At 40.1% G+C, this 18,042-nt stretch overlaps 1 protein-coding gene across 1 annotated transcript in view; it reads left to right on the top strand.

Annotated features, from left to right (window-relative positions):
* The window catches only part of LRRIQ3 (leucine rich repeats and IQ motif containing 3), a 52,821-nt gene extending 42,554 nt beyond the window's left edge, over positions 1-10,267 (top strand). Inside the window, exons 7-8 of the mRNA XM_048497849.1 lie at positions 6,377-7,097; positions 10,069-10,267. Of these exons, the coding sequence (XP_048353806.1) occupies positions 6,377-7,097; positions 10,069-10,267 (920 nt within the window). The remainder of the gene's footprint in view (positions 1-6,376; positions 7,098-10,068) is intronic.
* The last annotated feature ends 7,775 nt before the right edge of the window (positions 10,268-18,042 follow it).

Raw genomic sequence — 18,042 nt, forward strand, 5'->3', positions numbered from 1 at the left:
CTGTGCGGCCATGGTCTGGTAGATCTTGTTCCTAAAGTTTCACCTGCATCTGTGGCTGGCATCTTCAGAGAGAGAAGTGTGTTACACGCTGCACCCAGTATTGTGGTTTCATAATTTTACCTTCTTCTGTTAGTTTAGGTTTGAAATTTCTATATAGGTGTCTCCCAGTTTGTCCCCCCACCCCTGCTTTGTGGCTAGGCTGTTACTTGCAAACTTGCTTTGGTTCTACTTTTAAGTTTGTTGTCTTAGATTTTTAAAAAATAACCTTTTCTTTAGAAGTGGTTTGTTTTCCTGTAGTTCTTGCTGTGCCCTGGGCAGATCTGTGGGTCTCCCCACTTCAGTTTTTTTTTGCGGGGGGAGTTGTGTTTCTGCAGCTGTGGTGTAGTGCTGTGTGGATTTGGTAGAAGATTCAGGGCTTGCAAATGTGCCCCCCCCCTTGATGTGCGTAGTTCATTAGGTGTTGTTGTAGAGTGGCTTCATTTTAAAAGGGAGGTGTGTGGAAGGCAGTAGGGGAGGTTGTGTGCGCCTCTGTTCTTCTGGAGGGGAAAATGCTGCTATTTCTCCTCTATTTGAAGCAGTGAGAGGTGTGGGATTGGGTGAGGCTTGCTGTTATGCCAAGCTGTCTCTGTGGTAGAGATTTCAATGGCAGTGCTCTGCTGGGGGTCTTGCTCTGGGTAGAGGCACCAAATTTACCTCAGGGCTGCTGCTGAGTGTCCTGAAAGGAACCAGTCAACTTTGCTTTGGAGGGGCAAATGTTATGGGGGCACCCAGTTGAAGGTGAAGCTGCTGCCCACAGAATGAGTGCCCAGACGTCCAAACTTCAGCAAAGCTGGCTGGTTCTATCTCTACAATGGAATAGTTCTGAACTGAGCTTCTTAGATAATCTGGGGTGCCTTCTTAGTGTCTAAGGCCCCTTCCGCACACGCAAGGTAATGCGTTTTCAAACCACTTTCACAACTGTTTGCAAGTGGATTTTGCCATTCTGCACAGCTTCAAAGAGCACTGAAAGCAGTTTGAAAGTGCATTATTCTGCATGTTCGGAATGAGCCACAGATGAGTTTCTTACCTTCTAGGCTTTAAACATATTTCAGGGGAAAAAGGAGTTGTTCAAGGTTATTCCAAGACTATGTTTTCTAAGTTAAGTTATTTTCAGAAGACTGTGAGTTCATGTCAGTAAGTGCCTTTGTCAGTATTAAAATTCAATGTGTGCAACTACTGTGGAAAACATGACTTGAAATTTGTCCCTGTCCTCTCCCTCTCTCTCTTCCTCCCAGCACTGTGCTGTGTTTCCAATGCTGGGGTCAATTGGGGGTGCTGGATATAACACCGTAAACATTTTCACAGCAGTGATAAAACATTTTGAAAGCATTTTGAAAAAATTGCCTAAATGTTTGATTTCTGCTGAGTGGTATGGACTATTGCTGCGTTGAGGCATGTTCTATAATGTGATGGTGATTAGAAATGACCTGGTGCAAAAAAATCATTGTTTGGTCATGATGGGGGAGGGTGGCCGCCCATGGGGGGGGGGGGGCGCCAAACTCAAGTTTTGTCCCCGGGCTACAATTTGCCTAGGTACGCCCCTGGTGATTGGGATAGCATGATGAAGTGGGCAGGGGGAATCACTTACTTGGGATAAAATGTTGCTTCATCTGTGCCAGGTCCATGAGATCAGGCCATCTAAACTCATTGAACAAGTATTATTAATTTTGACTGAAAGGGTAAGAAAAGAAAAGAGGGTAGGATTTTAGAATTTCAGCATATCCATAAAAATATTTCTAGGCTTTTAAAGCATGTGAACCATCCTACATTGTTGTGACAGACTGCAAAATAAAACAGAGAATTAAAAGTGCAAGTCAGTCAGTGGAACAAGGTGCTATCACAACAGGAACAGAAAAGCACCCTGGGAACTTTCTAGGAACAGGAAAACACCCTGATTGGGTAAGCTTACCTGTGTTCTGATTGGTGGAGCAGAGAGGGAGGAGGGATCTCTCTGAGAGGAAAAGTTTTGGAGGCTTTTGGATTTTGATTTCTGCAAATTAACATCAAGTCCCTTAACTGTGTGTGTTAAACATCTACTGTGAGCGAATTTCAGTCAGGAAGTGGATCTGACTTGAAAATACTGAGTGTCACCATATGCTGAGGGTAGACAATACACAGACAGGAGAACTGGAAGTTTTATTTAGTGGTCAAGGTTGAAGGTGGAATAGTAGTATGATTTTCCACATGTGACCATAAATAGAAGGGCAGGAAATATATCTTCTGGGTGAAGAAGAATTCATAAGCTAGTTAGAATGGGAATTATACACACATGTGGATTCCCAGTCTGTCATATCAGTGTTCTTCTATAGTTACCTCAGGAGGGAGATTTATGTGAAGAGGGTAGCTAACAGTGTCGAGGCTGTATATGTACTGTGTGAAAAGGTACCAGCCTGTTAGAACCTAAAGTCATTGTGAATCCATTAGTCAGTAATATCTAACTGCATCATCTTGAAGTAAAGAACCTTTTGTAACATCTAAGCAACTGAAGAAACTTATAAAACTTGATTAAGAAGTGTGCCTGTGCCAAATACTAAAGTTTGTGTATGGCTATCTTTTGCTTGATTTCCATCCATTTGAAATATCTCTTCCAGTTTGTTCAATAAATTTTAATTTTGTTTGTTGAACCTGCCTCATTTCCTATTGGTATCTTAAAAAGGAGGATTTGCCATAGGGAAAAAAAAGACATCCTTCACCTTTTTGGAGTTTCTAAGGCTGAGCAGACAAGCATAAAACACCTCATATGCTACCATCAAAGCAGCTCAGTAATGAAACAGGTGGAAAAACCTGCCCAGCATAGTTAGGAGGTTGCCTGAGCCTGCCACAAACAGTTAGGAGGCTAAAAGGCCGGTGACAATGGTCTATTCCAAAGCTAGTAGTTTAATAAAATTCACATAGACAAAATTGTCATGAGTACTCTGTAGAGCTTTTCCCACATTGCTATTCTCATTTATTTTTATTAATATTGGAATCCATAAAGATATCTGCTGGTGTGTAATGTGAATTTCATTATTAATCTTTTATGTTGTGTTAATGAAGAGGAAATTCTATGCATACAAATGTGCTAAACTACTCTGATGCTTAGTGATTTCTTACTACAATTTTTAGCTGAACTCTATGGAGAAAACAGTTAACATGCAGATGCATCTTCACTGCTTCCAATTATTTTAGTGTCAACTTTGCATACTGCATTCTGAAGACATCCAGTGTATGGTTCATTGTGACATGCTAAATTCTGTATTTTGACAACCAAGAGAAATATTTATTCAGTCAAATAACTGGATCACACTATTTGCAATAGTGTAGCAATGAGATTGGTACAATACTCAAGTTCCAGATGCTGCGCAATGTATGATTTTTTATTCTGGGTCTTCCATCCTTCTGTTTGAGTTATGAATTATCTCTCCCATCTCTGCCAGTGGTACTTTGATGCCTTTGATAATCCCAAGAAGTGTTGTGTATCTTTACTAATTTCTATCCTACATTCCTACTGGCAAAACCAAACAATGGGTTTTATTTAATGATTTGTTTAAATGTAATGTTTTGTCTCATTCAAAGGCTCATTCCGCACATGCAGAATAATGCACTTTCAAACTGCTCTCAGTGCTCTTTGAAGCTGTGAGGAATGGCAAAATCCACTTGCAAACAGTTGTGAAAGTGGTTTGAAAACGCATTATTTTGCGTGTGCGGAAGGGGCCATAGAGAAATATTTTAGAGCAGTTTTGTTCAGTTACTTTAAACTATTACTGCCCAAGTTTATTGAAACTAAAATATATCATATATGATCAAGAATGTTCAGATTTGCAATCAAAGTTTGATGAACAGGCCAGTGTAGCCAGTAGGAGGAGATTTAGAGTAGCTTCTAAAAATGTGTTGCTTCTAAAAATGCTATTGAAGAAATTTACTTTGAAAAGGATTTGATTTTGAACAGAGGTGATTTGGCAGAGGAGAGGGCCTTTCCTGCATAAGGTGGCCTGGAAAGCGACACCAAAATGGGAATGGAAATTAAGGAGGTCAACAGTAGATATGACTAGGAGAAAATAAAAAGGGATTCTGTCAGCATAATTCAGTTGTGCAGAGAGCTGCATCCAGTAGTGGATTCCTGTGGACAGAAAGAGGGCAATTTTTTTTCCAGTTTGTCTATCCTGTTATAACCCTCCAACTCCCTCATGTTAATCTTGGGGTCTTCTATGTCAGGAATGAAGCCTGGTGTATGTAATCTGATTGTAACTCTCATGTAACCTGATTGATATGCAACTTGATTGATATGTAAAAGGGACTTTCTCTTCCTCTTCCTTTCTTTTCTGATATTTATAGCTTTGACACGGATTGCAGATAACTAGGCTAGTGACCCTGCATTCTTCAGAGAAACAGAATGTGTCTATTGGCCCAAGGGAAGCAAGCCAGGTGGCTGCATCTATCCCTATCACAACCCTGGGGCACCTAGAGCCTTCAAACAACTCTTTTCACACTTTCTCTGGGAAAACAGGAGGGTGCATGTGGGCTATGATAAAGGGACCCAGGAAAGCCAGGTTGAACAGAACTGGCTTTCTCAAGCTAGGTACTATGTTGCCTTTCAATAAACACTACTGATCAAGAATCCAGAGTCTGTTTATTGGCTAAAGGTCTGAGACCTAACACCCTATCACCCAGGAATAGGATTTTGGATTACAATATGTGGAGAAGTGAGAAAGTCACACTTCACTAATGGAAATCCCATTCATCAGTATGAGTGTCCAAAATGGACAGGCCAGGAAATGGAAAGCCTTATCAGTAAGAAATGGGATAGTAGTAGATGCAGAAAGTGACAAGGAACCTGTGACACCAGAAAGATCAGAAACTGGTTATAGCATATCTTCTGATTTTGTGAAGAAAAGGTCTGTCTGGATTTTCTGGATTACTGCAGGTAAGGTCACTTCTTATCTGGTGGGGGCAATTGTATTTTAGCTCATATCAAGATGCCAGGCCCCCTGCCTACCCTCCCTTGCATGCCACCTCTCACTCTCTCCCCTCTCTCACTTCTCTTCCCTTGCATGCCTCCCCCTCCATTCTTTTCCTCTCCCTCCCTCTCTTCCCTTGCATGCCACCCCTCCCTCCCTCTCCCTCCCTCCCCTCTCCCTTGTGTGTATGTGTGTGTATGTGTTTCACTTCCACTCAAGTTACTGCCTATGTACTGTTCCCATTGCTCATATCTGGCCATCTGAGCGAACATTCTAAGCAGCACGAACATTCGAAGGGTGACAGTTACACACAGGCAGCTGCATGTCCTTCACCAGGGAGCGCCAGGAAAAAGGTGTTTTACCTGGGCCAGGTGTGAAATTTCAGGTATGTGAACATCTAAAAACACTCTTGCCTGGCTGACTGTAGTGGCTGGGAATTTTCAGAGGAATTGGCCCAACAGTTACTGAGGTATACTGTCATCAACAAAAACACTGTTAGCTTTTTATATATATAGATATAGATGATATGCACAGTTGTAGATGTCATTTGTGCTTGGCTCAAGTACCAACAGAAACTTAGGTGCAGCCACTATGCATTTTGAGTTAATGGGAAATAACGTATGAAACTTTTTTGAATACCGTTAAGGTAGAGTTACATGGAAATCAAACTTTTTATTGCAAATCCAATGACTTTATATTTTCCCGATAAATTACTGTATCATATTAATATCAAAAAGTTCTTTCACTCATGAGGAGAGTTTCCTAAAGAAATAGTTTTAGTGGTCAATGAGAACACACACAGTGTAAAAGTTGGAGTGTCACACTAGGATTTATCAGACCCAGGTTTGAATCCTCACTCTGCCATGGAAGCTTGAACTGGTAAGTCTATCTCAGCCTAACATACTTCACAGGATTGTTATAGTTAGGATAAAATGCAGGACAGGAAATTAGGGTATGAATATTTATTCAAAGCATTTATTAGCTACTTTTCTTCAAGACTGCTTACAATATAGATAAAAAAACATAAAACAGAATACATAAAATACAAAAAAACCCCAAAATTTAAAATCACAGTTTAGAATTGCCAGTAGATTAATCAAACACAGTACTAAATAGAACTGTCTTCAACTGCCTTCTAAAGTTTGAAAATGAGGGGACCTGGTACATCTCCCTGAGGAGATTATTCCATAATAGTGGGACTGCCACCAAAAAAGGCCTTTATGGACCTACCAAATGAATTTCTTTCCCAGCACGGTAAAGTAGCTCAGAAAAAAAATGTCTTGTGGCTCTTATTTCATATGGAACAGATTATAAAATGTTGTTAACATCATAATGTAACTGTGAATATTTTTTTTAATAGAGAGAATAGTAACTGTAATGATTTAACTATTTTATATTAGATCTCATGGACTGGAAAGAAACTAAAACAAAAGATGAGGAGATAGCAAGTCAGTTTAGGCTTTCAGTGGGTAAAATGCCTTTCTATTACAAGACTGTTGAACTGCCAGAGTATCAAGAGAGACAGAAGAATTTTTTTGATGATGTCTGTAACTTACATGTTTTAAAGAAACCTCTTCCAGAAATTAACCCCATGCACAATCCGGGTTGCATTGAGAGGAGGGCTTTTGTTAATGCATATGGATCTATAAGACTTCGCCCATTGTGTGCTATTGATAAAGCTTACCGGGAGAATAAGAAATTGGACATTGTACTTAGGAAAGAGCGGGATGTTATGCAAATGCAGATTTCTCAAAATGTAGCAAAAGAATATACTGATCAGTCAACTGAGAAAAGAATTGCGTATGTTCAGAAAATGCATGAACAAGAGAAGTTTGTAATTCATGACTTTTTGAAAGAGCGCCAGGAAGAAAGAGCAATGTTAATTAGAAAAATCAGACAAAAGTATGTTAAATTTTTAAAAAGCAAGGAGACAAAGACAATAGAACGAACATTTATTGAGGGCTTCAGTTGTCAGCATGCATCTTTGACAAAAGGTTTATTTAGACTTGATGGCTGGAGGAGCCGCAAGCAATCCACAGATAAAAGAAGTTTTATTGTTAAAACCATTGTAGAAGAACAAAAACAGCAAAAAGAGATGTTTAAACAAATTGAAGAGCAAAGGTATGTAGCTTTTCTTTATTATTCACTGCTGGAGATGCAAATTCTAGACATAAACCTGTAGATTTTTCCAAAGTGTTTTTTTGGGGGGGTGTGTGTGTTAAGTTTATCTATTGAAACAGTACACTATATGTACTCGTGTATAAATTGACTTTTTCAGCACATTTTTTATGGTGAAAAAGCCCCCCTCGTCTTATATTTGGGTCTTATACTCAAGTATATATGGTATTTATATACAATTGTATGTGCTATAGCTGAAGCTCTGTTTGTGTAACCCAGGGTCCATTGGGGGGAGCTAAAGAGCTCAGATTTTCCATATAAGGAAGAAAAGGCTCCATTTCCTCAGAATTGTTAAGAGGCCTGTAGCTGCATCAACAGTGCCACAGGACACAGCTAGAGAGAACTGTAAAGGACTGAGACCCTGCTAGTCTGTTTTGCATAGCAGGCCAGAACTATTATATGTTCATTATTGTTTCTGTATTGGTTTGCCATATCTCATTGTTATACTGCACATTATTGTTTATGAAACAGAAAACAGATTTAAAGTTTCTTTTGTTGTAAGTCTGGTGACTGTTAAGGGTCACAAGGTGGGATCACACTGTCAAAGACTTGAACTCCTTTTCCATTCCTGATAATATCCCTCTTAAAATCTAAGTTGGGTTACATTTGGACATACAGATGATGATGAGGAATCCAGTTTTGAAGGATTTTAACTCTTGTGTTTTAGCTTGGTTGCTGATTGAGCTAAGGTTTTTGTACTTTTAAAGTTATTGTTGATACCATATTGTTTTAGTTGATTCTCTTTTCCATTTACAGAGCTAGTTTACTGTTTTTCTTTGAAATAAATATTCAAAAACATTTAACCCACTGATGTCTCAATTAATGTAATTTTATTGGTATCTATTTTTATTTTTGAAATTTACGAGTAGCTGCTGCATTTTCCACCCTAGACTTATACTTGAGACAATAAGTTTTCCCAGTTTTTTGTGGTAAAATTAGATGCCTCACCTTATATTTGGGTCGTCTTATACTCGAGTATATACGGTAAATTCTGAAAACAAGGTTGCACTTACCTGTGACTACTGTATTTTGAGTATCTTCTGTAAAGGCACATATCCTTCAGTCATAACAACTCCAAAGGAAGCCTTCGAGCCCCCTAGTTTTCAGAAGCTAGAAGAACATAATCCATGGCAGGCCTGCACAGCACAGCCCCAGTGTACATCTGCATAGAAGACGCACGATGAACAGCAGTTACAGGTCACTGCAACTGCTCTGCCTTCCAAGTGAAACAATCTGAAGGTGCCCTGTTCTTGGGTGGGACAGAGTGGGAGAGTCACAAGCAACGTTTAACAGTTCAAATAAAAGGTTTATTGCTAAAATAATTGAGACCCTAACTCCTCCCATGGTCTGTCTAAAATAAAGTACTTGCTTCATTGGAACAAACTTGAAGCTGTAGACTTTATTCTTTCTTGGCTGCTTTCAAGAAAGTCCACTTTGTCTTGGCTTTCTTTAGTTTCCTTGAGTCTTTTATCTGGGTTGTACTCTCTGTTAACCTTAACTTAAAGCTCTCTGTACACCTTAGAATGTAACGTATACTTCAGACTTCCAACTCCCTAGGCCCATGGTGGCGAACCTTTGGCACTCCAGATGTTATGGACTACAATTCCCATCAGCCCCTTCCAGCATGGCCAATTGGCCATACTGGAAGGGGCTGATGGGAATTGTAGTCCATAACATCTGGAGTGCCAAAGGTTCGCCACCACTGCCCTAGGCACCTTGAACTGCCTGCCTGAACTGAACAGGGGGATTACTGGGTAATTACAGGAAGACGGCCTCTTGGGAGATTTCTTAAAGGGAGAGGGGCTAACTAAAATTATCTCCCTTATAACACTATACAAAGAACTAAATCCATGCTAGCTATAGGGAAACTTAAACTTAATAGGGAAATAACAAAGGCTTTGTGTGGGCATTACAGCAACCATGTTATCCAAAAACTTTGCTGTAATCCATGAATCACAAGCTGATTTTCTTCTGAAACTCTCTCATACGTTCTATAATGTGATGGTGCCTTTGAGATGACCTAGTGCAAAAAATTCATTCTTTGGTCGTGGTGGGGGAGGCGGCTGCCCATAGGGAGGAGTGGTGGAAAACTCAGATTTTGCCCCAGGCTCCATTTTCCCTAGTTAAACCTCTGTGTAATCATCAAGTAATACCACAGAAAATGAAAAGGAAATTGAGGTATCCCAGTGAATTCTTTGGAAGAGAAAGCAATTCTGTGGAAACAGATGAGTCGTAATCATATCCTTGGCTTGTCATACTTAAAATATCCATGGTATATGTATTCACATGTAATAAATTCTTAAAATTACAATCCAATCCTGAACAGAGTTACTGCCTTCTAAGCCTACTTACTTCAATTGACTTTAAATGGAGTGTTTTGGATTGTATTGTTGGTGAATCAACTATTTTCAGGGCCTTTCCCCATTCAAGTATTTATTAAAATATGTTTTCTTATTTTGAGTTGCTTATGAGAAAGGTGGGTATGGAAATATTCAAAATAAATTAAATGTTTACAAGTATTTTTACCATTAAAATAGTTGTCCCATAAAGCTTTGAATTTGTTTGCATACAATATTTAACCTACACTGGACTTACATTTTTATTAATCAAATATTTTTCCAGTATATACTGCTATTGGGATATAAAATTAACATGGAATAAATTTACTATGTTGTTTACTAAATATGTCAAAAGTATGCTTAATCAGATCATGCAAGTTGTGGGGCACTGGAAAATTTTCCAGTTTATCGTTTTGTATGTTACTTTATCTAAACTATGTATGTTACCAAAAACTTCATACTATATGATTAATGCAAAATTTATTCCTGAGGGACAGTAATATTGTGTTTGAGTAATAGTTAGAAAAGAATGCCTGGAAGTGATGAAAGTCTATGACTTCTTCCTTTTTCTTCAGGATAACCATGTTACAAGTTAAAATGAATGCTGAAAAAATGATTAGAAAATATATGATTGATGAAAAGGCTAAGGTGAGATCCAAGCAAGCCAAGGAAAGAGTTGCAGCTGTAAAGAAGTCCAGAGTGAAAATCATGTACAGCTTGCCAGTAGCTGACAGTTCTGGCCATGCAGTGCCTCTACAAGAGTATGATGGTTAAGATGGTAATGTACAATTTGGGAAGTGAATATAAACTCAACTGTGATTTGTTATTTGAATGCTAATGGTAAAAACTTTATTGTCTTTTTTTTTTGTAACCTGATTCTGTTAACATGGATTTTGTAATTAATCCAGAGGATGGGGGAGAATGGATAAAACAGGATAATTTGAAACATAATTTCAGTACTTACATGGGTTTAAAGAAGACAACAAAATTAGCCAGTGTTCTGATTGTTAGCAAATGTTGACTTACAAGCAACAAATATTTCTAAGAATAGATCCAATTATCTCTCTAGTTAGTTTTAAAATTAAATTAGTCAATGCGACATAAAATTATGGCAGAAAAATTCATTGGTGCTAATGAAACCAAGTAGCACAAGTTCAATTAACATTTTTGACTACACTTTGAGGTTGGACTACTGAAGCTCAGCATCAGTGATTTCTCAGTCACTGTATATACAACAATGCCAGAAGCCATTAGCTTTAGATGGAATTGTTTTCAGCTGCACTCTTGCTATACCTAACACATTAATTTGGTCCCAGCTGCTATCTTTCATTAATACACTGTGTACTTTGATTAATTTCATTAGCTGCTTTCCTATGTGTAATTAATTATGCTTCTAGTTGAGTCTGCTTTAATTCTTAGTATATATATTTCTCCATGTGTGTTGAGCACAGGAAGGAAAAACTCAAGCAATAGCGAGGAAAGGTGTCAGGCCTTCTGTTCCTTCTCCAGGCTCAATAAAGGAAAATCCTTATCTGAACAACTGTATGATGTCTTCTATCATTTTGCATATGTATCTTTTATTATTTACAAAATTTATATCCAGCCAATCCACCCTTATCAGAGCTATAATGGCAGCTGACAAATTAAAAACATAATAAAAGCATGCCTTAAAGCCATTAAACCAAACAAAAACACATCATTAGACAATGAAAACCTGGGGTTTGTTTTTGCTTTCTGTGTTTTGGTGTTGTTGCTTTGGCCTCAGTGAACTTGTGGGGTTTCTTACTGTTCTCAGCTGGTCCTATTGATTCCAGCAATATATAGTTTTCCTTTTAAAAAAATCAATGAGCTATCTCCTTAGCTATGCAGACACAAGTATGCAAATCTTACCTGCTTGGAAGACCCTTCTACCTCCCACTGAGAAGCATTGGATTGATCTGCCCCCTGTGGACTGACTGGGCAGGTCAACCAGTGCTTCTCAATGGGAGGTAGATGAGTCTTCTGAGTGGCTAAGGCTGTTTCCGCATGGCAGCGGAAACGGCTGGAGTCGACACTTCGGCGCCCGACCGAAGGCGCTGGAGACCGTCTGCACAGGCCGGTCAGGCGGGCAGCCGGGCGCCCGGAAGCCAGCGGCCACCGCGATAGCTGTCCCTGGGCCTCCGGCCAGCGTCGCCGAGCCTGGGGACACGCCCCTGGCCTAACGGCGCCTGCTTTCGGCGCAGGGCAGGAGCGTGTCCCCAGGCCTCAGCCGTCGCTGGAGGCCCAAAGGAGATTAAAGTAATGCCGGTCGAGGCGCCGTGAAGCTGCTGCCGTTCGCTCGGCAGCGGCTTCACGGCGGCGTATTCCCAAAAGAACGCTTCTTAAGCGTTCGAATCACGCCGACTCGCAGACCAGCCGGGCAGCCGGCGGCGTGGCTGCGCTGCAGCTGCGCCTGCGAATGGCAGCCTGGAGACGGCGTTTTTACCGTCTCCAGGCCGTCATTTTCCGCCCGTGCGGAAACGGCCTAAGATTCTCATATTTGTGTCTGCATAGCTATGGAGATAGCTCATCAATGTTTTTTTTTAAAAAAGGAAAACTATATATTGCTGGAAGCAGTAGGACCAGTTGAATGCAGCTATGTACTTTTCAGGCTGAAAAGGCACCCAGGATCAGAGCCTGCAGAGCAACTGTCCTGGGGCAACCTTCAGCAAATGGCAGCAGAGAGAATCCTGTACAAAGCTGTACACAAAATGTCAGGCTCAAGCTGAAGGTGAAACTAACCAGAGAGCAAAACAGTGGGCAGGAAACAGCCTCTTCCTTCCGCAATGCCTTTGCTGTCTGAAAAGCACACCAGAAGCTGCCTCTTTTTAAGACATCCCCCAGACATCTTATTTTGGGTGTGTAGAACAAACCACGTGTTTATTTTTTCAGACTTTCAGTCCAGTCACTCTTGAAATAAGTAAACACGAAAGAATCACAATGATACAAAAGCTTGCATATGTAAATGAAATCAGAAACATAAAGACATACACATATAATCCCATATTTTATGTAGTTCAAGATTAAAAGAAAAAAAAATTTCTGAGATTCTAACCAAAGCACACACTCATGTGATCTATGTCTGTGAGAGTCAATAGTGTTTTTGGTGTGGCTATTTTATATTGACCCAGGTATGTGAAACTCACATGGCTCTATCAAAACCAGTTAATTGAACCTCTCAAATATATAATGTAAACATTTCCAAGCTTAGAATAACTGTTGCAGCCCAGTGATCTGTTTGTTACTCAAACTGCCAGATTTATTTCTGGGCAAGTTTCCAATGATTCACAATTACCTTTCCAGGGATGTCGCAGTACGAACTTTACTGAAGTTTTAAAAATAAATTATCAGGCCTGCTTTGTTTGACTATTGTCAGTGTGGGTCTGCAAAAGGTCCACTCACACTGTGTCCTTTGGTCCTGACTCTTACAAATCTGTAGATTAAGTTTTGAGTCTAGAACACCCGGTACAAATCTGATTGAAGGTCCTTTTGGGGTCATTAGAACTTAATAACATGTAAATCTGTTCTTATTTAGCAATAATCTTAAAATATTTTGTATGATATGCCCTAGCATTCCCAGGCTTTTTCTTTTTCTCAACTTAGAATGTCCATGCCTGTTCTTCATCACTTATGTTACTTCTGTTGTTACTTTCTCTCCCTTTACCCTGATTTTATTTCCCGCTATCTTTCAATTATCTTTCAATTCCCGCTATCTTTCAATTATCAGGTACAGTTCTCTTGGGACCACACAACAATTAAGAGGAATGGTGTTTTAACAGTCTTTAGGGCAGGAGCTCCTCCTTTCAGGCCACAGAATTTATCAGGCCCCTGTAGACTTACAGACTACTATTCCCTGCATGTACTTTGTGACTACAAGGAAAATAAGATGATCTGGAGAACTGACCTGACTCATTAGAAATTGTACTGTGTAGTTTGGTCCTTATATTTTAGACATTTTTGCTCAATTCATCTCTTGGTCTGTCTGCTTTCAGCTGCATCCTTAGATGACCTTTTTTCTTCATTTTTGCTCCAGGGCTCTAACAGGAATGATTACACAGAATTTCTTTTTTTGTACACAGGACTGCTACACAGATTATGTGTAGAATGCTATAGTCCATCTGTTCTCGAGAATAAGAAGAGGGAAACATGTTTGTTCAGTGCTGAGACTGATGCTTTCCACTGCTTTCTGGGCTCAGACCAAAGATGCTAGATTTTAACCTTTAAATCTGTTTGACTGCTAAGGTTGACACCTCTGGGCTGAGAATACCTGAAGATTTTGGGCGTGGAACTTGAGGAGAGGTGGGGTTTGGGGAGAAGAGGGGAGAAAAGAGATCTCAGCAGGGTATACTGCTGAGGGTCCATGCTCCAAAGCAACCATTTCCTCCAGGAGAACTGGCCTTGGTCATCTGGAGATCAATTGTAATAGAGGGATATCTCCAGGTGCTAGCTGGATGTTGGCAACCCTATTGATTGCCTCTGCCTACAACTTCACACTTACTAAGGCCTGTGAGATGTACCTTATTCTTCATTTAAGAGATAGGAAAGACAAATAGAGAGAGATTCCTTTTTTATACTGTTACCCAACTTCTTTGAGTTGAATCTCAGTTCCTTCTCAACAATAAATTACACATATTCTTTTGATATTGAATGTTTCTTTTTCACTTTTGTTCATAGTATGTTATTGTTTCTCATAGTATGTTATTGTTTCTCATGTATGTAAAAATCCTTTTTGAAGTGGATGGGTAAAGTAGTTCTAAAATACATTTTTCCTTTTCTGGAACATTTGCATTACTGTCTGCAGAGTTTGTTGTTGCTGTCTTTCTTTTCCTATACCATTGATTGTTAGCAGTTCTGTACTAACTCAAACATATTAATTATTATTTTCTAGCTGGTGGTGCTTTATTTTATTTTACCTTTTCTTACGCATAAATATTTTAATATTTTCTCCCTTTTTTCAGCATCCTTTATCTGATGGTACAATTTCCCCTTCTTTTTGCCCTGTTGTCAATCTTTTATCACTCGAGTCTTAGAAATGTCCCAGGCTTCAGTCTATAATTATTTTTCCCCAAAAAGAGTACATAGTGGTGAAAAACACTGGCATTTTTTCAAATGTATGCATCTGTTCAAACCACTATCATTTTCCAAGCTTTGTAAACTTTGCCCAACTTATTCTGCCATAATTTTGCTTTCTGTGTTAGTCCTCATGTTTCTTTCTGTGTTCCCACTGCTATCAATTTAACATGTTCCCCTTTTAAGAAATTATCATTACACTTGTAGTCTTCAATCTTCAAAAATGGCAAATATATTATCAACTACCGGTAATAACCTGACTCAAATAGATCATAGCATCTTGAACCGACTGAGTTTATTGATAGCAGAACTCATTCTTTCTGTCCTCCCTGGCCCAACTGAGGCTTTATTTGCATTCTGCTTAGTGTGAACCCCTCTCTTTTCACTTTGGTCTCTCTCTGTGCCCTTGTACATATTCAGAAACAGCCAATATTTGCCTTCAGAATCCTTCAGCTATCGGTGAGAACCCTGCCTATGTTTTCTGATTTAGACTTTATTATTTTTTCCTGAATGCCAACATTTCCATCAAGGATGTTATCTCCTAACATACTGACTGTTGGAATACACTACAGAATAAAGACCACATGCTAAGTCCATCAAAATGCATTATTTGTGCAAAGAGCAAAGAATATTAATGAACTAATATATGTATGTGGGAACTGTAGAAAAAGCATCAATGAAGATTCAAAGCATACTTCCTTTTAATTTAATTTACACTTTTATAGGTAATGAAATACGGGCACAATGCTGATACAGAGTTGCAATTTTCATAAAAATTACCTAATCTATTACAAGTTTAGCAAAAGGGCAAAAAGAGATGAAGTCAACAGAGGTTCTGCTTAAAAGCTATAGTCTGGGGAAATGCAGAGCGTTACACTGTGGGTGTCTGTTCTTCCAGATTTTGAGAATTTATGAGCTCATGAAGAACAGGACAAATAGTAACATTCTCTTGTTATTTATCAGTGCTTTAGATCATGAGTAAGCTACTCCTTTGAGGGGGTAAATGTGGTACTTAATTGAGGCCTCAGTGTTTTATTTTAGACAAAAGTAGTTTATCACCATACTAGCCAAAAATTCAAAACAAACCACAGTATTTGTAATTCCTTTATTGAGACCACTTACAATGACACATAAGGATATGCAAGCTTTTGAGTTCAAGCAAAAAGGCATCATCTTCTTCAGGCTAGATTTTATGTATGTATGGCCATTTCCGCACGGCCTGTAAATGGCGCCCTGGGGACGGGAAATACGCCGCCCCCAGGGAGCCATTTGCACTGAAGCGGCGCTGCTGCAACGCAGCAGCCGACCTGACTCCGCTCCCTCTCCCCAGAGGCGGCAAGCTAAGCCGCTCCTGAAAACAACCCTTTAAAGGGTTGTTTTCCTTCAACAGCGTGTTCCCGGCGGTAGCGATGCGAACAGCACCGCTGGGAACAAGCTGTTTCAAATCGACTCACCTTGTCCTGTCGTCACCTGCTGGCCGTGAAGCCCATCGCTGTCCTCCGACCCCTGGAGGTCGGAGGGCAGCGAAATGGCTTCGACGCCAACATGCAACGACCAGGCGACAAGGTGAGTCGGACGGGGAAGGGGGAAGAGGCGGCTCCATGTGGAGCCGTCTGCCGGCCTCTCCAGAGGCCGTCCGCATGCTTGCATGCGAACGGCCTCCGCCTCCACGCTGGCAGAAATTCTGCCGGCGTGGAGGCGCCTCAACGGCCGTGCAGAAGCAGCCTAAGTGTTGTCAAGTTGCAACTGACTTATGGTGAACCCAGAAAAGAGTTTTCACAGTGAGGTAGGTATTACACTGTAAAAATAAAAGAAGGAAGTTGGAGTGAAAAATATTTTCATGATTCCTGACCATGATTTTAAAAGCCCTGAGAGAAAAAGCCTTTAAAAGAGATGCCATGAGAGAGCCTTTAAAATCATGACCTGGAATACTTCGCCCCCCTTTAATTTTTTTTTAAATTGTAACATGTATCTGGAGGAAGAGGTCTGTGTAGGGCTGCTGACTCTGGGTTGGAAAGTTCCTAAAGATTTCTCATGGAACTTGGAGACAGCATAGTTTAGGTGGGGAGGGACGTCAAATGCTTATAATGCCATAGATTTCACCCTCCAAGGCAGCCATTTTCTCTGAAGAAATTGTCTCTGTAGTCTGGAGATTAGTTGTAATTCCACAAAATCTCCAGGCAAAGTTAGAGAATCAACTGCTTCTCAGCTGCAGGGTAAGTAGTATATGCATCAGCAGCCTGTGGTTTTATGCCACATTATCAAAGGTAAATATACTTTCTGAGAGCTCTAATTTTTTCACATACAAAGTTCCCTCCATCAGTACAGACACACTTCTACCCTCCCTATAAGCCAGTGATAAAAGTTGTCCCCATTGTAAAAGCAGCATGTGTTGAAGGCATCTACATACCTTGTTCCATTGCCACTTATTGCTGCTGTTTCTCCTTCTCAAAGCCTTCTTCCTCATCACATGGCATAAAAGCACTAACCAGGTGAGAATCTTGCCACCTCTAACCAGTGATCCAGGGTTCTGACGAACAGCTGAGACTGAACTCCCTATTGAGGGTTTTTGGGGGGAAAAAGACAACACTCTGTTAAAGGGCTAAAAAGTTTAGGAAGGATGCACGAGTTAGTACTGTCATTTTAAAAGCAGCACTAAATTCTGCTTTCACAGATTGATTGTGGCCATTTTTCACATGGAGGCTCTATCAGCAGCTAGTGAGTTTCCCCCCTTTAATATGTAGCAAAGGAGTCCTGGGAGTCCTGAGTCAAAAAAGAGCATTCAATGTGTGGAAGGTCTTAAATAAAACAGGAGTTTGGTGTGTCCCACACAGGGAAAAATCCATGGAGTGGCCTTATACTGCATCAGGCTACTGGTCTATCTAGCTAAGTATTATTTGCTTTGAATGGTAACAGCTTTCTAGGACCTCTGTCACAGAAAAGTTTTTCCCAACAGATTCTACCCAAGATCCTTTTACCAGAGATGTCAAAGATTGAACCAGGAACCTTCTGTGTACAACATAATATGTAGTCAAGTTGTATTTTCAACTGCTATTTTTGTGTGTGTGTTGATGCATACTTTTTGCAATGTGTGTGTTTATATGTGGTTTACATTCTACTGTTGTAAGTTACCTAAAATGCTCAGAGGAGATAGAATTTGAAGAAATATTCTATCTGCTCTCAGTTCTAATTTCTTTCATGTTAAGTCTTTGTATTAAATCCTCCAAGCCTTGTAATCAAACTTTATTCAAGTTCAGCCAAACACTCTGCAAAATATATTGTCGAAGGCTTTCACAGCTGGATTCAACGGGTTGTGGTGGGTTTTCCGGGCTGTGTGGCCGTGGTCTGGTGGATCTTGTTTCTAACGTTTCGCCTGCATCTGTGGCTGGCATCTTCAGAGATGTATCACAGAGGGAAGTCTGTAACACACTGTGTCCAGTGAGAAGGGAATGTTTTAGTGG

This window comes from Sphaerodactylus townsendi, linkage group LG05 (genome assembly GCF_021028975.2).
Source record: "Sphaerodactylus townsendi isolate TG3544 linkage group LG05, MPM_Stown_v2.3, whole genome shotgun sequence".
NCBI lineage: Eukaryota > Metazoa > Chordata > Lepidosauria > Squamata > Sphaerodactylidae > Sphaerodactylus > Sphaerodactylus townsendi.